This window comes from Oncorhynchus gorbuscha, linkage group LG08, assembly GCF_021184085.1.
Source record: "Oncorhynchus gorbuscha isolate QuinsamMale2020 ecotype Even-year linkage group LG08, OgorEven_v1.0, whole genome shotgun sequence".
In the NCBI taxonomy this organism is placed as follows: domain Eukaryota; kingdom Metazoa; phylum Chordata; class Actinopteri; order Salmoniformes; family Salmonidae; genus Oncorhynchus; species Oncorhynchus gorbuscha.
In genome coordinates this window covers 40,850,164-40,873,532 of record NC_060180.1, presented here as the reverse complement: position 1 = coordinate 40,873,532, position 23,369 = coordinate 40,850,164, and the positions used below count along the sequence as shown (strand labels likewise).

At 44.8% G+C, this 23,369-nt stretch overlaps 1 protein-coding gene across 3 annotated transcripts; it reads right to left on the bottom strand.

Annotated features, from left to right (window-relative positions):
* Positions 1-1,356: 1,356 nt before the first annotated feature.
* On the bottom strand, positions 1,357-22,021 carry LOC124041660 (WD repeat-containing protein 47-like). Of its 3 annotated transcripts, none has more exons than XM_046359496.1 (17): positions 21,705-22,021; positions 19,706-19,875; positions 18,637-18,720; positions 18,190-18,274; positions 17,028-17,159; positions 14,270-14,446; positions 13,602-14,104; positions 11,752-11,860; positions 8,611-8,804; positions 6,541-6,810; positions 6,349-6,415; positions 5,369-5,538; positions 5,082-5,254; positions 4,677-4,847; positions 4,424-4,555; positions 4,078-4,296; positions 1,357-3,750 (listed from the first exon to the last, which is right to left on the bottom strand). In XM_046359496.1, exons 2-17 carry the CDS (start codon positions 19,861-19,863, stop codon positions 3,608-3,610), a joined length of 2,787 nt encoding a protein of 928 aa, XP_046215452.1. In that variant the 5' UTR covers positions 19,864-19,875; positions 21,705-22,021; the 3' UTR covers positions 1,357-3,607. The 3 variants fall into 3 exon arrangements, with proteins under 3 accessions (XP_046215452.1, XP_046215453.1, XP_046215451.1); XM_046359497.1 differs by lacking the exon at positions 21,705-22,021 and adding an exon at positions 21,272-21,472; XM_046359495.1 differs by lacking the exon at positions 21,705-22,021 and adding an exon at positions 20,218-21,149.
* Positions 22,022-23,369: the final 1,348 nt, after the last annotated feature.

Sequence of the window (23,369 nt, the reverse complement as noted above, 5' to 3'; positions counted from 1 at the left end):
ATAAACTACCATTTTCATAGGAGTGGTTAAAACATGCTAATAACAGTCCTCTGAGTACATTACAAAAGGTTTGGTATATCTCAACTGGTATAACATCCAGCCCTGGAGATTTCCCGGACTTAAAGGCTTTATTTGCATCAAAATGCCATTGCACATTATCAACTCAGCAAAAAAGAAACGTCCTCTCACTGTCAACTGTGTTTATTTCCAGCAAACTTAACATGTGTACATATTTGTATGAACATAACAAGATTCAGCAAATGAGAAACTGAACAAGTTCCAGAACAGAAATTACATAATGTGTCCCTGAACAAAGCGGGGGTCAAAATCAAAAGTAACAGTCAATGCAGCTGGTGGCCACACCAGATACTAAGTACTGCAGTGCATCTCCTCCTCATGGACTGCACCAGATTTGCCAGTTCTTGCTGTGAGATGTTACCCTGCTCTTCCACCAAGGCACCTGCAAGTTCCCGGACATTTCTGGCCTCGGTGTAACGCTCATTCCTTCGACGATAAACGAGAATCCGACCGTCACCCCTGGTGAGACAAAACCATAACTTGTCAGTGAAGAGCACTTTTTGCCAGTTCTGTCTGGTCCAGTGACGGTGGGTTTGTGCCCATAGGCGACGTTGTTGCCGGTGATGTCTGGTGAGGACCTGCCTTACAACAGGCCTAAAAGCCCTCAGTCCAGCATCTCTCAGGATATTGCGGACAGTCTGAGCATTGATGGAGGGATTGTGTGTTCCTGGTGTAACTCGGGCAGTTGTTGCCATCCTGTACCTGTCCCGCAGGTGTGATGTTCGGATGTACCGATCCTGTGCAGGTGTTGTAACACGTGGTCTGCCACTGCGAGGACGATCAACTGTCCATCCTGTCTCCCTGTAGCTATGTCTTAGGTGTCTCGCAGTACGGACATTGCAATTTATTGCCCATGGCCACATCTGCAGTCCTCAGAGGTTCTCATGTCTCCTTGCAGCATGCCTAAGGAACGCTCTCGCAGATGAGCAGGGACCCTGGGCATCTTTCTTTTGGTGTTTTTCAGTCAGTAGAAAGGCCCCTTTAGTGTCCTACGTTTTCATAACTATGACCTTAATTGCCTACTGTCTATAAGCTGTTAGTGTCTTAATGACCGTTCCACAGGTGTATGTTCATTAATTGTTTATGGTTCATTGAACAAACACGGGAAACGGTGTTTAAACCCTTTACAATGAAGATCTGTGAAGTTATTTGGATTTTTACAAATGATCTTTAAAAGACAGAGTCCTGAAAAAGGGATGTTTCTTTTTTTGCTGAGTATATGATATCATGATTTCACTGTATTTCGAAGGACATCACAGACCACACAAGTTCAGTATGAAATGTCAAAGAGGATTTTATTTAGATACCACAGCAGCGATCACACTTCAATAAGCTCTATTCATTTCTCTTAGTCACTTAAAACAAGGTTTAGAAAAGCTACATACCGGAACCACTATCTAATTTCATATCAACAGAACAGGATGCCTATATTACAAGAACATTTTAAAATAATAAAAGATAAATAAAATACATCTATTTATTAGTTTGGCCTTTTAATTTAAAATGAGAAACTGTACAAAGAACAAAGCCTAAAACTCAAGCCTGCATTTTGCTAAATCAAACAAAACCGTATTAAATGGTGTGTCTAGTGACAAAGTGCAAAATACAGAAGCTGAAAGTAAGAAACGCAAAACACCCTTAATACGGTTGATCGTTTTAGAAGATATTGTGCACAAGCTACTCCCTTTTCGAAATAGGCAGAGCCTGCCATCTAGGTAGCAACCAGTAACATTGCAGATGAAAGCAAAGCTACACTACACAGGGAGTGTTGCTTAACCGTACGCTGAAGCTGGCCAAGCCAACAAGTAGATCTGTTATTCCCTTCTAAGTCGATATAAAACAACTTGTATTTTTCCTATTTGGAGGCAAGCCATAGCAAGAAACACCACAACAACTGTCTGAAGAGAGCATTTTGCACCAAACACTGATTCAGCATGAAAAACGTACACATTTTTGACTCCGATATTTACAAAAGCCTAAAGCAGAAATACGGTGGGCAGACTTGCACAGTAACGTTAGGCATCGGAAACTCCCACAGTAGTAGTATTGACAACAGCTAAGCAACCGAAAGCTAATTGATCGACTTATGCAACAGATTCAACTCCGGCAAGGAGGACCTGATGTACTGAGTCACACACTGACATATGGTCAGCAGTTTAGATCGCAACATCGTTGCCTTGGTTTCTTCTCAAATAATAGCAGCATAGTAACACACGCTGTAACAAAAACACTGACTGTGCAAACTAATTAGGAATGTCAATTTGTTCTTGGAAAGATCTCACAGATCTTAACTTTTCACAGAAACTTAACTTTTTGACCTGAAATGGAGAGGGACCCACATGGGTTTCTGTATTGGGAGACTAGATAACTCAAGACACCATATGAAACAATGCACTGTAGCAAAACATCCCTCTCCTTATTCAAAACATGATGGAGTAGATGTATCATTTGTAGATGAATATGTGAAGAGTCATGGGCGAGTGGAGGAATGGCGTGATAGAGCGAAGGGAAGGGTCAGGGTCAGTCGGTGCACTTTTTCACTCTCCATTTCACTCACTCACACACACACACACACACACAACTAGGAGATGCATTTGCTAAAGTGAGAGTTGTTCACAGAAGCAGTGATGTTGAGGGGAGCTGAGCAAGATACGAAATCAAACCTAAATACGGCTAAACGATACCCACAGACAGCCACACAACCAAATGTACAGCGGGACAAACTGTCCTGGTTGCTGCAAGAGGAAAAAGAGTGTCAGGAAAAGGATGCATGTGTGTCCAGGTTGTGTATTACAGGTTAGGCATGTCCACTATATGTGACTTAGGGGTTGTGTTTGTGTGTCTATATTTGTGTGTGTTCACAAGCTATGTGCATGTTAGGGGTTGTGTTGCGTGAGTGTGTGTCTGTTAGGGGTTGTGTGTCCAGAGTGTGACGGCATGGTCAGCAGAGGAAGGACAGGTCATGTGTGTCTGTTAGGGGTTGTGTTGCGTGAGTGTGTGTCTGTTAGGGGTTGTGTGTCCAGAGTGTGACGGTACGGTCAGCGGAGGAGGAGAGGAAGGACAGGTCGTGTGTGTCTGTTAGGGGTTGTGTTGCGTGAGTGTGTGTCTGTTAGGGGTTGTGGGTCCAGAGTGTGACGGTACGGTCAGCGGAGGAGGAGAGGAAGGACAGGTCGTGTGTGTCTGTTAGGGGTTGTGTTGCATGAGTGTGTGTCTGTTAGGGGTTGTGGGTCCAGAGTGTGACGGTACGGTCAGCGGAGGAGGAGAGGAAGGACAGGTCGTGTGTGTCTGTTCGGGGTTGTGTTGCATGAGTGTGTGTCTGTTAGGGGTTGTGTGTCCAGAGTGTGACGGTACGGTCAGCGGAGGAGGAGAGGAAGGACAGGTCGTGTGTGTCTGTTAGGGGTTGTGTTGCGTGAGTGTGTGTCTGTTAGGGGTTGTGGGTCCAGAGTGTGACGGTACGGTCAGCGGAGGAGGAGAGGAAGGACAGGTCGTGTGTGTCTGTTAGGGGTTGTGTTGCGTGAGTGTGTGTCTGTTAGGGGTTGTGGGTCCAGAGTGTGACGGTACGGTCAGCGGAGGAGGAGAGGAAGGACAGGTCGTGAGTATGCCACCTGCACTGGATCACCTTGTCACCGTGCTCCCCTACCAGAGTCAGGGGCAACGGCTTCGTCAAGTCACCTACAGAGACAAACACACATTGTGAGTACAAAGGGCCCAAATAACACATGCTTGGACGTCCAAGTCATTGATAGCAGCTTAAACAAATAAATACTTCACTCGCTTCTTTGTGCTTTGGTAAGACTGCTAACGCGCAGTTACACAGTTGAAGAACACACCCATCAGAGACTATTCAGTGACAAGGGGAAGAACTCAATAGCCTACTCCTCGTGCCCTCTTTTTGTCCCCTTCTCAAAACCTATTGGGTGAAAAAGCCACGGCCCCATCCCTGTGACCTTCTCCTCTAATGGGCATTGAATTGAGATCTTCCCTAGATGTCTTCCTTACCTTGCAGGTTGCTGATCATGACCTTGGTGTCGTAGGAACCAGTGAGCAGGTAGTGTGCCCCGGGGGAGAACCTAACGGAGCGCACGTCGCTGGAGTGGGGCCGGTACGTCTGCACAACGCGTCCCCCTCTGATGTCATAGAGCATACAGCCGCTGTCCTCCTGTCCCGTCGCTAGGAGACGACCGCTAGGGTCAACCGCTACCGAGGCAACGGGACTGCCTGAGAGGAGGAGAGAAGAAAAGAAAGAGAGAATATTAGACGGAGGGGAAGAGGGAGAAAGACTAATAAGTCGGTCTCATAAATGTGTGTGGGTCTGTTTCTTGGTGCGTAGGGTAGCAGTACCAACCTGATCCATGGAAGGCAGTGCCCACCACTCTAACACAAGTGGGTATCCTCAGGTCCCAGAACCTCACAGTCTTGTCCTGAGAGCCTGACGCTATCATCCACCCTCCCCACGTATACAGAGACAGAACGTGACCTGAGGATAAACACACGGACCATCAGTCTCTCTCTCTCATGGAAGCCTTTATTTTCCATATAGGAATAACGATGACGAACTAAGTAGAACATGAGTGGAATGTAAAAATGAGTGTGTGTACCTGTGTGTCCGCTGAGAGCGTGTAGGCCCTGTCCTCTCTGGCAGTCAGTGGTGTAGATGTTACAGTCTCCGGCTCCGGCGCTGATCAGGATGGCCCCTCCACTCTCTGGTCCCTCCATGAACGCCAGGTCTCTGATGGTACCGTCGTGCATACTGAACTCCAGGTCTGGACCTGAGAGAGAGACTCAAACTTTAACGGAAAGAGCGTGTACCCAACTGAAATCAAGACAACTGGAACTTTCATTGTCAGGTGTATATTGAGTCAATTCCAATTGAATTTCAGGAGATGAATTACATTTAAGGATTTAAACTGAATTGATCCCGAGTATAGAGTGGATTTAAATGTTATAGATCCCTTTGAATGGAAAGGATTTCTAACGGATTTGAAACTGTGTATTGAGTTGACCTGTGGCGTTGCAGGTCTCGGCACTGAAGGGCAGGACTTTGACGTATTTGTCATTGGAGCCGGTGGCTAGTAGCTTTCCACAGTGACTCCAGGCCACACAGTAGATAGAACCTTTATGGTGCTTATTCCTCTTAAAGCGAACCTCCGGCTGCTTGGTCATACCCGACACCCCACTGAGGGAGGGAAAGATAAAGTCTCATCACAGCAGAATACCTCGCAAAGGAATTAAACAGTAGATATCAACAATTTCAGGAATGATTAGTTATTAGGCTGTGTGTGTGTGTCACCTGGTGTCCAGCGGTGCATCTGGGTAGGCACACACGCGTAGCGTCTTAGAGTTGGAGCCCACAGCGTATAGCGCCCCCGTGGGGTGGAAGGCTACAGCGCGCACTGCCTGAGTGTCCTCCAAGGTGTTCACAGCTACAAACAGGGCCTTGGGCTTGTCTCCGTTGTCCCCCTGCAACACACACAAACAAACATTCGGGCAAGTGCTTTTTAGCCGTCAGCAGAGTTAAGAAGGTCCAGGCTGTATCACATCCGGACGTGATTGGGAGTCCCATAGCGCGGGTCCAGAGTCGTCCGGGTTTGGCCGGTGTAGGCTGTCATTGTAAATAAACATTTGTTCTGAAATGACTTGCCTAGTTAAATAAACATTGTAAAAAAATAAATGTCTTTCACACACACACAGAACTGCCCGCACATATAAAGTGGCAATAACATAATTACCAGTGTAATCTGGGTTGATCTTTATGCCATTATTCTGAAATAGAGCCAACAGCTCATGTACAGTGGCAATGGGTTTAACATAATTACCAGTGTAATCTGGGTTGATCTTTATGCCATTATTCTGAAATAGAGCCAACAGCTCATGTCAACATGGAACACCCTTCATGCTGGTCTAACTATAATCTGATGGATTCAATCTCCACTCATCACAGTGCATAATCTAGGATTACTGTGCATGACCTCAGTGGGTACACTGAATTGATACTCATTTTTTTATTTGATGTATTTAACTAGGCAAGTCAGTTAAGAACAAATTCTTATTCTACAATAACGGCCTACCGGGAACAGGGAGTTAACTGCCTTGTTTAGGGGCAGAACGACAGACTTTTACCCTGTCAGCTCGGGGATTCGATCCAGCAACCTTTCGGTTACTGGCCCAACGCTCTAACCACTAGGACACCTGCTGCCCCAATGCCTCTCACTCCTAAAGAGTTCTACTGTGTGTGTATATGGACGAAAGAGAAGGGGGATAGGAACCTACCTCCTTACTTCGGGTTAGGGCTCCTGGTGAGTCGTCTAATGCGGAAGGCTGTCCGGCTACTTGAGGACTAGACCACACACAGATACAACACATTAGTACATTACTCGTGTATGTACACAAAGACAAACAAAATGTATACAAACCTGCCACACAGACATATGTGTGTGACACAAACACCCACCCGTAGCTCACCTCTGGCAGACCACTGGGGATTCGTTCGGTGGGTGTACCCCCCGACCCGCTGCGGTGCGTTGTGGCGTGCTGCTGACCACCCCTCCTCCATGGGGCTGGCCCTGCTCGGGGGTCAGGGTCACGGCGGGGTCAGGGGTCAAGCCTACAGGGTCACCGATATTGTTGTTCTCGGGAGAGGGGCCGGTACCATTGCACTGCTGGGCCAGAGACTGGACATCCTCATCTAGACTCTCCATCCCAACGTTCAACTCCTCCAGCTTCTGAATAGACCTGGGTAGACAGAACACACAGGTTAATACACAGGACAGGACAGAGACAGAGACACCTCTGTCTTTTTAATAGTGTCAGTAGGTTAAATATGTTGGATTATGACAGTCGGAGTCTGGCTCTGCTCCAGAGACACACAGAGCAGGTACCGCAGGAGCAGCTGGTGCTCAGGACATTATAAATATGTTGGATTATGACAGTCGGAGTCTGGCTCTGCTCCAGAGACACACGGAGCAGGTACCACAGGAGCAGCTGGTGCTCAGGACATTATAAATATGTTGGATTATGACAGTCGGAGTCTGGCTCTGCTACAGAGACACACATGGAGCAGGTACCACAGGAGCAGCTGGTCCTCAGGACATTAAAGACCATTCATAAAGAAAAGAGAGGAGCAGCAGGCGGCGGGGGGTGACAATGAGGGGTCCCCTGTGGCTTCCTCCACTCCAGCCTCCCCCTGCCCAGCCCAAACCCTAGGCACAGCCTGCTCCATCTGGAGTACCAGGCTCCACTATACACCCAATCATTAATCACCACCAACCCACAACACCACCACCATCAGCACCTCCCCCCAACACACACAAACCAACGTCCCCTTTCACAACCTGTTACTGAGAAAAACACCAGTATGTCAAGTCGTGTGTCTCTAAGCATTTAGTCAGCAGTTTTGTCCAACAGGACAATACAACAGTCACATCCAGGCTGAGGCTAGATTCTCTCATTGAACTGTGGTTTCACGATAGTCGAGATGACATCATAGGGTCAGGCCATGCTCTCCAGTGATTGGCAGTCCAAATCTTTTGGCTCCGCTCATCTAAATGAGCTGTTCATTTGGCTCCAAAACGGCTCTTCATTCAGTAGTTAATAAAAAATGTAAAATCTAAACACTGAAAAATATCACGTTTCTAATGTAAGCAGAAAAAGGTTGCCAAACATTATGTCAGATTGTATACCGGAGTTCAAATACATTGTACCTCACGAAATTACATCTCTTGCAACAAAGAAAAGGATGCTTTTTATTTTAATTTTAAACACAAATCAGGGAGCCTCATGAACGGTGCCTTCACAGATGCGGTTCTGTTCCAGGCGATCACCAAAAATATCTGTTTGTTCGCGAGCGACCCATCACTAATGCTCTCCCTTCTAGACTGCGGTGTGCATCAGTAGGACAAAGCCCTTTTGATCTCCCCCCTATCTAACCCCCCCTGCATTATTTATAAGGTCAGGGCATAATGACATCTTGAGTGTCTCCACAGTTCTCTTGGGACCTTTCTTTGTCCTTTCCTACTTTAACTAGATTCAAAATGTTCCCATATTTTGGTATCACGCTGAAACCAGACTGTCCTGAATTTTGGTGATTTAACACGTGTCTTTCCATTGCCTCATGTTAGGTCGAAGCTATGGGCTGTACAGGGAGGGGTCTGTGTCTTCTAAAATCTGCCAAGTTTTGTTTTTTTGCAAATGGTTGAGGCAATCGTGCTTGATTTAATCAATATGTTTAGCAACAACCCATATTCCATTCACCGCATGAAGGAACTACTAACTGCATGACATAATTTAACGTCTGACAGAATGTGGTCTGCCACAGATAGAGCAGTCCAACAGGAGAGGCATTACAAGGTTTGGGACGAAATGGCAACTCATCAAACCACAGAAAATCAAGGCAACCTCATGTTTGTTATGTTGGTTTCAGACTTTGTGCTGTGCAGTGATGGGTGAACTGACCTGTTGAGGACCTGAAGTCCTGTGCTGTGTGTGTCAGGGTGTGTGTGTGTGTGTGTGTGTGTCCACATTCCAATCTCTAACCTGTTGAGGAACGTTTCAGTGAGGCTGTGCTGCATGGCGTCTGTCCCGGGGGCTGGCTGGTCACTGTGTTGTACCCCTCCCTCCAGAAGCATCTGCTGGTAGAGTTGTCTCTGCTGCTGCTTCTGTTCCAGGTGCTGCTGCACTCTCAGACGCTGGCGGTAAAACTCCTCAAACTTCTCTGTCGAGTCATGCAGCTGAGGTGGTAAGAGACACACAGTGAACATAACGTCACACATACCACCTGTTTTCACTTTGTCATTATGTGGTATTGTGTGTAGATTGCCGAGTACTTTTTGTAATCCATTTTAGAATAAGGCTGTAAAGTAACAACATGTGGAAAAAAGTCAAGGGGTCTGAATACTTTCTGAACGCACTGTACATCCACCGACACACACTGCTGGTAAAACCATTCCAACATCTCAGTAGTCACACACACACGCCATACTAAATTAAACCAAATTCAGAAATAGTTTGAAGTACAGCCAACTTCTTACATACTGCCATTCACATTCAAAGCCAGCACTGACCACACACCCCTTCCCTCTGGAACTTCAGAGAGAGGGAGAAGACGGTGTGTCAAAGGCTACTTCCCCTACTGTGCCCTCTGATAGGCATTAACTTACACACTGACCAGGGGCCAGCATGCCACAGACGAGAGAGAGAGCGAGAGCGAGCGAGAGAGAGAGATGCAAGAAATGAGCTGTTCATGACATGCTTTGCCATCCCTCGTTGACACAGGGACCACAGCCAGTGTGAAATCCAATAACCACACACACGGTGTGGCAGAGGGACCCACAAACCAGAGTCTCATCTGAAGGTGAAATCACACAGTCTGATTTCCCATTCTGCTCCTGGTCTGTTGATCAGTCTCCCAGATGGCAGGGCTGTTAATTCACACAGTCTGATCTCCACGAAGCCTAGAGTTGGAGTCAGGGGACTAGTGTCCTTTGGGCTGTACTGTAACTCATGTGTGTGTGTGTGTGTGTGTGTGTGTGTGTGTGTGTGTGTGTGTGTGTGTGAGCCAGACACACACACACACACAGACAGAGAGAGCAGGCCAGGTGACATGTCTCTTGGCTGTAATTCAGGCCCTGTACGCCCCAGACGGTCGATGACTCAGTGAGTCTCATACATACCACACACATTCAACTAAGTCCGGCCTATATTTAGACTGAGGGAGAAGGCCACCATCTTTGAAAGTAATCCTCTCCACAACCCCAACCCATACACATCAGCAGAGACTCCAGAGTTTGTTGGAACTGGGTAAAAATGGTTTCCATCTCATGCACTTACAGTTGAAGTCAGAAGATATCATACACTTTAGCCAAATACATTTAAACTCCGTTTCACAATTCCTGACATTTAGTCCTAGTAAAAAGTCCCTGTCTTAGGTCAGTTAGGATCACCACTTTATTTGAAGAATGTGAAATGTCAGAATAATAGGAGAGAGAATGAGTTATTTCAGCTTTTATTTTTTCCATCACATTCCCAGTGGGTCAGAAGTTTACATACACTCAATTAGTATTTGGCAGCATTGCCTTTAAATTGTTTAACTTGGGTCAAATATTTTGGGTAGCCTTCCACAAGCTTCCCACAATAAATTGGGTGAATTCTGGCCCATTCCTCCTGACAGAGCTGGGGTAACTGAGTCAGGTTTGTAGGCCTCCTTGCTCGCACACACTTTTTCAGTTCTGCCCATAGGATAGAATTGAGGTCAGGGTTTTGTGATGGCCACTCCAATACCTTGACTTTGTTGTCCTTAAGCCATTTTGCCACAACTTTGGAAGTATGCTTGGGGTCATTGTCCATTTGGAAGACCCATTTGCAACCAAGCTTTAACTTCCTGATTGATGTCTTGAGATGTTGCTTCAATATATCTACATGGTCCTTCTGTAGCTCAGTTGGTAGAGCATGGCGCTTGTAACGCCAGGGTAGTGGGTTCGATTCCCGGGACCACCCATACGTAGAATGTATGCACACATGTGACTGTAAGTCGCTTTGGATAAAAGCGTCTGCTAAATGGCATATATTATTATTATTATAATTTTCCTCCCTCATGACGCCATCTATTTTGTGAAGTGCACCAGTCCCTCCTGCAGCAAGGCACCCCCCACAGCATGATGCTGCCACCCACGTGCTTCACGGTTGGGATGGTGTTCTTCGGCTTGCAAGCTCCCCCCTTTTTCCTTCAAACATAATGATGGTAATTATGGCCAAACAGTTCTATTTTTGTTTCATCAGACCAGAGGACATTTCTCCAGAAAGTACGATCTTTGTCCCTATGTGCAGTTGCAAACCGTAGTCTGGCTTTTTTATGGTGGTTTTGGAGCAGTGGCTTCTTCCTTGCTGAGCGGCCTTTCAGGTTATGACGATATAGGACAAGTTTTACTGTGGATATAGATACTTTTATACCCGTTTCCTCCAGCATCTTCCAAAGGTCCTTTGCTGTAGTTCTGGGATTGATCTGCACTTTTCCCACCAAAGTACGTTCATCTCTAGGCGACAGAACACGTCTCCTTCCTGAGCGGTATGACGGCTGCATGGTCCCATGGTGTTTATACTTGCGTACGATTGTTTGTACAGATTTACGTGGTACCTTCAGGCTTGTGGAAATTGCTCCCAAGGATGAACCAGATAATTATTTTCCTGGGTTCTTGGCTGATTTCTTTGATTTTCCCATGATGTCAAGCAAAGAGGCACTAAGTTTGAAGGTAAACCTTGAAAAACATCCACAGGTACACCTCCAATTGACAAATTATGTCAATTAGCCTATCAGAAACTTCTAAAGCCATGACATCATTTTCTGGAATTTTCCAAGCTGTTTAAAGGCACAGTCAACTTAGTGTATGTAAACTTCTGACCCACTAGAATTGTGATACCGTAAATTATAAGTGAAATAATCTGTCTGTAAAAAATTGTTGGAAAAAATTACTTGTGTCATGCACAAAGTAGATGTCTTAACCAACTTGCCAAAACTATAGTTTGTTAACAAGAAATTTGTGGAGGGGTTGAAAAACAAGTTTTACTGACTCCCAACCTAAGTCTATGTAAACTTCCGACTTCAAATGTATTTTCTAGAAATCTGTATATTTTGCAAGACAGACGTGGTTACATCTCATCTTCCTCCATCAGGTGTTTTACCTCGTTCCTCTCTGTAGAGCCTGGTGACGGGGCGTCCTCTCCAGGGGCTGATTCAGGGCGCAGGGTGCCCGAACTCATCATCTTATCCACAGGCGTGTCCGTCCTGGAGCTAGGAAGAAGAACCAGAGAGATTAACTTCTGCTCTATGGACTAGCTTCTGGTAAGACAAGGGGTGGCGGTCTATGTATATTTGTAAACAACAGCTGGTGCACGATTTTAAGGAAGTCTCGAGGTTTTGCTCACCTGAGGTAGAGTATCTCATGATAAGCTGTAGACCACACTATCTACCTAGAGAGTTTATCTGTATTTTTCGTAGCTGCCTACATACCACCACTAAAACCGCACTCAATGAGCTGTATACCGCCATAAGCAAACAGGAAAACGCTCATCCAGAGGCGGTGCTCCTAGTGGTGCAAGACCCACTCAAATGTGCATACCACCCCAACAGAACCACAGATGATGCAATCTCTATTGCACTCCACACTGTCCTTTCCCACCTGGACAAAAGGAACACCTATGTGCGGAATGTTATTCATTGATTACAGCTCAGTGTTAAACACCATATTGACACAACAGTGGTAGGCCTGATCACCAACAAGACAGCCTATTGGGAGGTCAGAGACCTGGCTGTGTGGGGCCAGGAAAACAACCTCTCCCTCAACGTGATCAAGACAAAGGAGATGATTGTGGACTACAGAAAAAAACCCGAGCACACCCCCATTCTCATCGACTGGGCTGTAGTGGAGCAGGTTGAGAGCTTCAAGTTACTTGGCGTCCACATCACCAACAAACTAACATGGTCCAAACACACCAAGACAGTCATGAAGAGGGCACAAAAAAACCTATTCCCCCTCAGGAGACTGAAAAGATTTGTCATGGGTCCTCAGATCCTTAAAAGGTTCTACAGCTGCACCATCGAGGGCATCCTGACGGGATGCATCACTGCCTGGTATGGCAACTGCTCGGCCTCCGACCGCAAGGCACTACAGAGTGTAGTGCGTACGGCCCAGTACATCACTGGGGCCAAGCTTTTTGCCATCCAGGACCTCTATACCAGGCGGTGTCAGAGGAAGGCCCTAGAAATTGTCAAAGACTCCAGCCACCCTAGTCATAGACTGTTCTCTCTGCTACTGCATGGTAAGCAGTACCGGAGCGCCAAGTCTAGGACCAAGAGGATTCTAAACAGCTTCTACCCTCAAGCCATAAGACTCCTGAACATCTAATCAAATGGCTACCCGGACTATTTGCACTGCCCCCTGCATGTGACAAATAACATTTGATTTGAGCCCCACATCCGTTTGTGCTTTCTTGCCAACACCAATCACAGCAATGAAGTTAGCAAGACATAAAATCAAATCCAAGTGTATTCATCACGAGCACAGGATACAGCAGGTGTAAACGGTGCAGTGAAATGCAAGTGCAGAGAGAGGGTTGCAGAGTACAAACAGATGTACCAGACACAACTCCGATCATCCCTACTGTCACTCAGCTACGCCCTACTGTCACGGCGTCCACATAAGTGGGTGTTATTGAGCAGTAGAAAACTTCAAGATAATCACTGAGCTTCTCCTTCAACAGTAGAGTCTCAAGTGTTTTCTACCACGCAGGCTAATCAACAGTCTACTCCAGTGTCTAGGCTAAATCAAACAGGTTAATTCATGTAATTACTTGGCCTACTTAGCCAATGGTTGGGGATTATTCTAGAGGGGAAATGACTAGGTAGAGCGCATCACCCAGGTGGGTACTCCACATTAATGGTAGACGAGTTAAATTCCCCACTTACAATGGAAAACTCTTTTACACCTCCATATTGAAAAGCGCTACATGAATCCAACCCATCCTCCTCTCACCTCTCAGGCGACTCCTCAAAGATGCTGTGGCAGTCGGAGCTCTCCAGCATCAGACTCCTGCTCAGACTCTGGCCCCCCGTGTGGTAGTTAGCGAAGGAATGAGACATGGGGGACACCCCCTTCCCCCCCGCCATGTCCCCCCCTGGGCCCCTCTTCTCCTGGCCAGACAGACCATAGGAGAGCCCGTCCAGGGCCGGGTTCAGGGAGCGGGACATGTAGGCATCGGCGGACTGGGGGCGGCGGAGGGGCGAGGAGGGGTAGGGAGACAGCTTGCTGATTAGCGGGGTGAGGAGGTCTGCGTAGCCGGCCTTGGCGGGCTTGACCAGGCGGTCCACGTGGATCTGGAGCAGCTTCTGCTCGAAGGCGCAGGAGAAGACGCTGTGTGACAGGTTCTGCATCCAGGACAGTAAGGACAGGTCCAGGTCATCACAGCCGTTGCCACACAGCATGTCCACCCCCAGGAGCACCTCGCCCTCCGTAATCTCCTCGCCTGTCGCCTTGCTCTGGAGACAGAGGTAGTCAATCCATCAATCTATCAGCCAATCAAGCATGGCATGAATCAATGGTTAATTAATATAATCAAGCAAGCAATGAAATCATAACATCATATTAAACTAAAACAGTAATATCAAGTGATCGATAGAATGGTATAGGTACTTTGTAAGTACCTGGCAGAACTCGACGCAGCACTCATACAGAACTCCTTTAATGAGGAGTTGGAAGAGGCGGTTCCCTGAGGCCCTGAACCCAGCTTCGCTTAGCTTCCTGTCTGCGGGGATGAACTCTGCCACCATGGTGCACGCCTCTTCAAAACAGTGCACCCGCGCCGTGCTGGGGTTCCAGTCCTGGAGGGGAAACATTATACTGTTTAGTCATTTAGCTAAAACCCAAACATTATGAGAGAATAATAAACCACAAGGGCTCATACATGCTTAGAACAATGAACAATGTAATAATTCCTTTTCAAATCAAAGTTTATTGGTCATATACACGTGATTAGCAGATGTTATTACCGGTGGAGCGAAATGCTTGTGCTTCTAGCTCCGACAGTGCAGTAATATCTAACAAGGAATATCTAACAAATTACACAACATATACCCAATACACACATGTAAGTAGGAATGAATTAAGACTAATACATATGGACGAGTGATGTCAGAGTGGAACGGACTAAGATACAGTAGAATAGTAGAGAATACAGAATATACATATGATGAGTAATGCCAGATATGTAAACATTATTAAGTGAATGCGATACCGTAGAATAGTGTAGAATACAGTATATACAAGTATTTGATAACCTGCAAAATCGGCAGTGTTTCCTACTGACAAAGCATGTAGAGGTCTGTAATTTTTTATCATAGGTACACTTCAACTGTGAGAGACGGAATCTAAAACAAAAATCCAGAAAATCACATTGTATGATTTTTAAGTAATTTGCATTTTATTGCATGACATAAGTATTTGATACATCAGAAAAGCAGAACGTAATATTTGGTACAGAAACCTTTGTTTGCAATTACAGAGATCATACATTTCCTGTAGTTCTTGACCAGGTTTGCACACACTGCAGCAGGGATTTTGGCCCATTCCACGTTTCCTGTAGTTCTTGAACAGGAGGGCTTCTTAAAGAAAAACTAACAGGTCTGTGAGAGCCAGAATTCTTACTGGTTGGTAGGTGATCAAATACTTATGTCATGCAATCAAATGCAAATTAATTACTTAAAAATCATACAACGTATGACCTGTTAGTTTTTCTTTGAGAATTCCTCCTGTTCTCCACTCATTACCTGTATTAACTGCACCTGTTTGAACTCGTTACCTGTATAAAAGACACCTGTCCACACACTCAATCAAACAGACTCCAACCTCTCCACAATGGCAAAGACCAGGGAGCTGTGTAAGGACATCAGGGATAAAATTGTAGACCTGCACAAGGCTGGGATGGGCTACAGGACAATAGGCAAGCAGTTTGGTGAGAATGCAACAACTGTTGGCGCAGTTATTAAAAAATGGAAAAAGTTCTAGATGACGTTCAATCACCCTCGGTCTGGGGCTCCATGCAAGATCTCACCTAGTGTGGCATCAATGATCATGAGGATGGTGAGGGATCGGCCCAGAACTACACGCAGGACCTGGTCAATGACCTGAAGAGAGCTGGGACCACAGTCTCATAGAAAACCATTAGTAACACACTACGCCGTCATGGATTAAAATCCTGCAGCGCACGCAAGGTCACCCTGCTCAAGCCAGCACGTGTCCAGGTCCATCTGAAGTTTGCCAATGACCATCTGGATGATCCAGAGGAGGAATGGGATAAGGTCATGTGGTCTGATGAGACAAAAGTATAGTTTTTTTGGTCTAAACTCCACTCGCTGTGTTTGGAGGAAGAAAAAGGATGAGTACAACCCCAAGAACACCATCCCAACCGTGAAGCATGGAGGTGGAAACATCATTCTTTGGGGATGCTTTTCTGCAAAGGGGACAGGACGACTGCACCATATTGAGGGGAGGATGGATGGGGCCATGTATCGCGAGATCTTGGCCAACAACCTCCATCCCTCAGTAAGAGCATTGAAGATGGATCGTGGCTGGGTCTTCCAGCATGACAACGACCTGAAACACACAGCCAGGGCAACTAAGGAGTGGCTCCATAAGAAGCATCTCAAGGTCCTGGAGTGGCCTAGCCAGTCTCCAGACCTGAACCCAATAGAAAATATTTGGAGGGAGCTGAAAGTTCGTATTGCCCAGTGACAGCCCCGAAACCTGAAGGATCTGAAGAAGGTCTGTATGAAGGAGTGGGCCAAAATCCCTGCTGCAGTGTGAGCAAACCTGGTCAAGAACTACAGGAAATGTATGATCTCTGTAATTGCAAACAAAGGTTTCTGTACCAAATATTAAGTTCTACTTTTCTGATGTATCAAATACTTATGTCATGCAATAAAATGCAAATTACTTAAAAATCATACAATGTGATTTTCTGGATTTTTGTTTTAGATTCTGTCTCTCAGTTGATGTGTACCTATGATAAAAATTACAGACCTCTACATGCTTTATAAGTAGGAAAACCTGCAAAATCGGCAGTGTACCAAATACTTGTTCTCCCCACTGTACATATGAGATGAGTAATGCCAGATATGTGAACATTATTAAGTGACTAAGATACAGTAGAATAGTATAGAATACAGTATACACATATGAGATGAGTAATGCCAGATATGTGAACATTATTAAGTGACTAGTGTTCCATTCCTTTTGATACCTGCTTTCAGTAAACTGTTACCAAACCTTCTTAAAAGTAAGTTGTAGAATCAATCACTGTGCTAGAATAACAGTATAAATCATAAGGTCAGATGCCATATAATAATAAATATATTTTTATTATAAGACGATATAGTATGCCATAAATATAAAAATGTGTCATGCCTTGAACTCAGCGTGGTTGGTGAGACGAGGCAGGGTGAGGAGCAGACATAGCTTGCTGTAGTCATCTTTAGAGGGACAGACCTCCTCCAGAGCATGAAGACACTTCACTGCCTCCTGCATGGTGAACTCCAACTGAGGGAGAGAGGGATGAAGAGGAGAGAGCAGTAGAGGGGGAGAGAGAGAAAGAGTGGATTTTGGGCCACATCAGATTCCCTCATGTTAAGCTCACACGTTATTCATTTTTAGAGGCAATGTAGCACTACCATTCCCATTCCCTCCAGACTCAACATTCCCTCAGAGACAGAGCGGGGATGAAAAATTATGTTTTGAACATATAAACCCAGAATGTCTGTAGATCCTGTAGAAAAGCAGCTACCTGTTATCGCTCTCTAAGGCTTAGGTTGGGTTGCACCAACATGGATTATCTATTAAACTGGGTTAAATCAAGGTTTATATATTAATCTTGTTGCCCCAAATGTTAAACCTAGTTTTAAATTAATCCTAGTTCAATTAAATCCTTCCTCTAATCTAAATTGAATTTTCACTTTAAAACCTAGATTAATTTAAACCATGTTGGTGCAACCCACCCTTGGATTCTAAATGTCAGGGTAGAAGGGCTTAGATCTTTATCATGTCCAAGGAGAAACTTCAGAAATAAGATAATGTCCGTGTTGCTTTGAACTGCTTTCAATCATTGTGCAAAAGAGATGTTCACGAGATCTAACCTAGACCTAAATCTGACTCATATGTCACACACAGTTACACACCAACTCATGAAGAGCTGGGCTGACAACCGAACACACTTATACACACAGACACAGCTGGCTTGAGGAGCCCAGACTAATCCAGCCAGGCTACACAAGCTGGATTCACATCTACACTGTCTGTGACTAAGCTAATATAGGAAGGGTAGAGAAAGCTCGATGAATGTGTGTGGGCTAGGAGAATAAGAAGCAGCGACAAATAGAAAATAATTAGATGGAAAAATAAAGAGGGACTGTTTCAGGATTCATTGCTCATTTGTTTGCTCATTCAGAAGAAGACAGAGGAAAGGAAACAGACAAACAAAGACAGGGAGATGGAAAATGTGAGGGCAGAGACAGGCACTAGAACAAAGTGTGTGTGTGGGGTGGGGGGGGCTATTCTTTGTCTGTTGACTCACATGCTGTGGCTCGTCCTCAGCAGACATGGCGTTGTTCACACACAGGGCCTCCAGAAACTTCTGCTTCAGGACGATGTAACGGAACCTATGACAGCACACAACAATATAATATAGCCCCAGTGCTGGGTTGTCTCATCCTACAGTATATGCTTGTGTCAGATAAGTAATTCAAGCCCAGGATCTGCCTGAACCTATGACAGCACAACACAACAATATAATATAGCCCCAGTGCTGGGTTGTCTCATCCTACAGTATATGCATGTGTCAGTAAAGTAATTCAAGCCCAGGATCTGCCTGAACATTCTAGCCTGGGTGTCAGTTTCCTAACGTGTTGTTGTTGTTTGACAAGGCAATAATAGCATTGCTAACTGCAGAAATGGTCAGGCATAGTCAGACTACGTACATTCATTTCTGACCACAGAGTTTAGTGTTGTATCAATGCCTCACCTTTTCCTGTCAAACGTGTCCATGCACTCCAACGGCTGAATGAACTGGAGCACCTCGTCCCACTGCCCATCCAACACCAGCTGTCTGGACAGAGATAAACCATGCACAAACAAGTCAGTTATTGGCCCGGATTGATACCAGTATCGCAATGTTTTTTCCATGTCAAAAATGAAAACACAAAGCAGACCAAACTCTTTGGTCCTTTAAAAGCCTGCTGTATATTGTGTGCTATAGCCTGGAAAATAAATGCATGTGACTCTGGATGACAACATATGTTTGTTTCCAAAATTAAGGCTGTTTTCCTAAAGAGGTTAAATCTGCTTTGTGTATCGCAACACCCATTAGAGTGCTCTGAGCCTATTCACACTAACCAGATCATTTCAGAACAACAGAAACAAAATAAACAAAGGGTTCTCTATTCGACTTCCCTGCTACGCCATGTCTTATGGTAACAGAACAGATTGGTTTTTTATTGGCAGATGAAAGACAGGCAGTGAATGGTCACCAGGTAACAGTGGGGCCCTCTGTGTGAAAGGGGTCCAACTCCAATCCCATCAGGCATTTCACACACCAAACTGAGTGAAATGCCAGAGGTCTCCACTGCTGGCTGACATTCAAATGTCCACTCCAATCCAGCATAGAAGAGGTCTAGATCATTATTGGAAAAACAAAGGAAATGATGCTACACTTTCTGAACATTGTTAGTGTTTCAGCATTAGTTTAGCAACCAGTGATCTATTCATAGGCGACTGAAAAATAACCTGCATGAAGTTGATGAAAATGCTGAACTGCAGGAATCTTGTCTAATTAGTCTGTCAACTGTTGTATTGCAGCAAACACTTATGGAGGTGTCCTGATAAGCTATGGGCGAGCCAGACCTTTGTCATTCCAAACCTAGCCATGTAGTAAGACCCAAACAGTAATGTCATGGTCATATTCACTAGGGCACACCGTAGCAAAACATTTTGAAACTGAAAAGTTCCTTGTTGGATAAATCCATGTAGTCCCTCCCTGTTTTAATCTTGTGTTTTGTTTTTGTTGGTGCCTATCGAATACGACCCAGGTGTACCTGAGGAACAGCATGTCGTCAGAATAGAGTCCGTTGATGACTCCGCTCTCTTTCTCCAGGGCCAGCATGCTGATGTGAAGTTTCCTGGAGTTGAGGAAGTCCAGGATCACCTTGATGATCTCCACCTCCTTCACATTGATGATCTCCTCTGCTGTCATGGTGACGGCGGGCTAACACACACGTAGACCAGCAACAAAACTCAAGAGTGAGTATACAAACCACAAACGGAGGCTCTCTTGGTGATCCTAGAAAGGCAGCCTAGTATCTGTCTGGTTAACCTAACGTAGCGGGCATAAAGAAACCTCTGAACAGGTCCCCACATCCGGTTTTCAAAGGAAAAGGAAGCTAGGTTGAAGATACTATATCTGTGAAAAACTGATATTTTCATCTGACCGTCTGTCTGGTAAACAATCCATTTCTAATGTAACAATGTCACTTTATTGCCACACTGTTCAACCAATTATGTTTTTGTTCCCAATATTTTTGCTTGGCCAACAATTGTTACAACTGACCTTTGTTTTTGAATAGGCTTTCAAGAAGTCTAGCATAATTCATTTCCATTCCTTCCTGCAAACAAGCACCGGAAACATAGGTACTTCTCTGCTTAATGTGGACAAAATGACAAAAGCCTCAGTTGTGCCTAATGGAATCAAGCCCCAACTCTCTGGCTACTGTAACAGCAGGACAGTGTCCGTACAACGTCTGCAGTAGAGAGTTAAACCAATCACACACACAGCTGTGCTGTTAATTAAGTAGTAACAAACAGTAACACATTATGGACTAGAATTGCTTTGATTTTCATTTCATTTGGGGCGGCAGGTAGCCTAGTGGCTAGAGCATTGGGCCAGTAACCGAAAGGGTTTCGTTCTGCCCCTGAACACGGTACTGTTCCCCGGTAGGCCGTCATTGGAAATAAGAATTTGTTCTTAACTGACTTGCCTAGTTAAATAGAAGGTTACATTTGTATTTATTATGATGGGGTGTTAGCATGACTATTGACATAGCTAGTTAGCCTATCTTGGTGTTACACTGCAACCTGCATTGTTGACAGGGTGTCCAAAGCATTGGTTGCTCAAAACATACGGATGCTAACGTTACATCATTCTGCTTTTAAATAGACCTTGGTGAGGTCAACAAAGAACATGGTTAGATATCTGGCAATCAACAGAACAGGCCATTCAGAAGAGAAAAAGAACAAACAAGCTGCATGCAGATCATGCCAGATGCACTGCTGGTGACAATGACGGCAACAATTTAGCAGCAAATAAACTATGCGTATCACCTAAACAACGGATGAGTTAAGTATTACTTGTACGGAAGGGTCCCAATAAACATATATTTACAATCTATAACTACCTAGTTAGCTATGAAGCTAGGCACTGCAGCTATGGGTGGGGTTCAAACCCAGCAAATTAGCTAGCTAACTGCTAGATAACTAGCTAGCTACTTCACCCCAAGCTGTTCTTGTCCTATGTTATAAAATGAACGCCAACACAAGCTATGTCTCAGAGACATTAGCTATCTATCTAGCTAGCTAGCAGCCCATGTTAGCTGGTAGCTACATACCACGAAGAGTAAGTAGTCAGACACCCAAAGCCACTAACAGATTCAGATGATAGCCAGCCGACAGGAGAGCGGCTGGTTGAGGGTGTATTCATTACGTCGATTCTATCGCAAAACGTTTAGCAACAGGAACGGCTCCGAACGCTCTTCAACGGCACGTACAATCTGTTGACTGACTATTCCATGCTCTCAAGTGGCGTTACAATTTCTTCCAGCCGCGTATTTATTTTTTGAAGCGAGACACCACTGAACTACAACTTTCGTTTAAAAACAAAAGTCAACAGCGTTTGGAGTAAACGGTTTGTGTAGCAAAACGTTTTGCAACACACGGCGTAATGAATACACCCCCGGGTCAAGCAGCACAGGCGGGATAGGTGGGGCGATACTTCTCACGCATAATTAACCAACACGCTCCCAAATGCAATTTAAAGCGCACCTTGGTCTAAAAAGACATGGTCTGAAAACACTGGATTTGTTTCTATGTTGTTGAAAAAGCGTAGCTGTCACCGCGATCCTGCTTCGATTGGTTTCTCCTTCCTTTCTTGCCTCGAGTCCGCTGCTGCTGCTACCCAGCCCCTTCGCTTGTCAAGCGCACCGCTTCGTCCACCAATCACACCCCAGCATTTTCACAAGGGCGCTCCAAGCATCTCTTGTCTTGCAAGTCAAAACCACACAGCTTTTGGCTACGGATCAACATTCCTGGCTACTACCATCCATTGAGTACGCGCATCAAGTTGTCATTAAAGTCCAATTATGCCACTTTCAATGAGATAATGACTTGTCTGGGTGTATGACGCTTCCAAGAGAATACTTGATGGTGGATGGCTAGGCCTAATCCTCATGCCTTCACTGCTCAGACTAGATGGTGTGTTCCGTTTGCGTGTCGGCTAATCGCAGAATCACAGTGGAAAGTTCAAAACTGATTAAATGCTTGAAGAACATGGCCCCCTGAAAAGGCTTTAAGAGGATTAAGACAGACAGTGATAAGAAGTAAATCTGTTTGGTAGCCTTCCGGTTGAATGCAAGAGGGGACGACTAGTGCATTACTTCTCAATCATTAGGTGATACCTAGTGGTATTAATAAAGGTGCATTCAAAGGACCAGCATTTTTATGAGAAATTCTGTAACAAAATGACAAACGGTTTATCTTGATATTTTACCACTGGTATGTTCATCCCTGTATGTAAGCCTATGCCTCTTCCATAAGGTGTTGACCTTCATGGCACAGAATCTGCGTTTGTTTCCCCTGTGGCCTCAGGTTGCAGATTCAAGACCCACTTGTTCTGTAATTAACTGGATATTGTGCTGTAGGAATGTGAACATTTAGCACAACAAAGAATCCAAATCTGAACCAGCCTAAAATTAGATTTAAGTGGATAACCAGGCTTCAAAAACACCAGTCACAGGTGTTGATGAACATCTGCATTTTAATATTGTTCAAAGGAATTTATAAAAAATAACAAATACATGAACATATTGACAAGGTTCAAATAAAACAGATGTAGATGGGGAAAAAACACAGAATGGTATCTCCCACATATCTGATTATCCACTACAATAGAGTATGCAGTGGAAACCGTTTGCAATCACTTCTCTCTCCGTTTCCTGCCCGTCACTCATACAAGACATATTGTACCCTCTCATGGTTTTACATTTCCTTTTGCAACAGATATGCTGCTCATATGAAACCTCAAAATGGTTTACAAAAAATACTTTATACGACAAAATACATGTACAGCGTAAACACTGCTTTGCTCCAAAATAAAATAAACATAAATGTCAGTTTCCTTTCAAAGGTTAGAACAATGTAACATGTTGAAGCATAATGTAACAGATGTTTTGAAAGTCCTAAAAACTATGTTTTATGTTTTTTGTGATCTGTATTTTACTTCATTTATGTAAGTACGCAGTTAAATCAACTACAAATACTGCAATCTACAGTGGGACAGAGTCATGAAATTATATTCCTTACTCTCTATTGAATATGTACACATAGGTATTGTGGACTACTTTAAGTGTAATAGGAATTCAACAGTAAAGATTACTATCCACAAAGTCAAATGCGTTTGAATATCTGTGAGGTCCAAACATATACAGTACC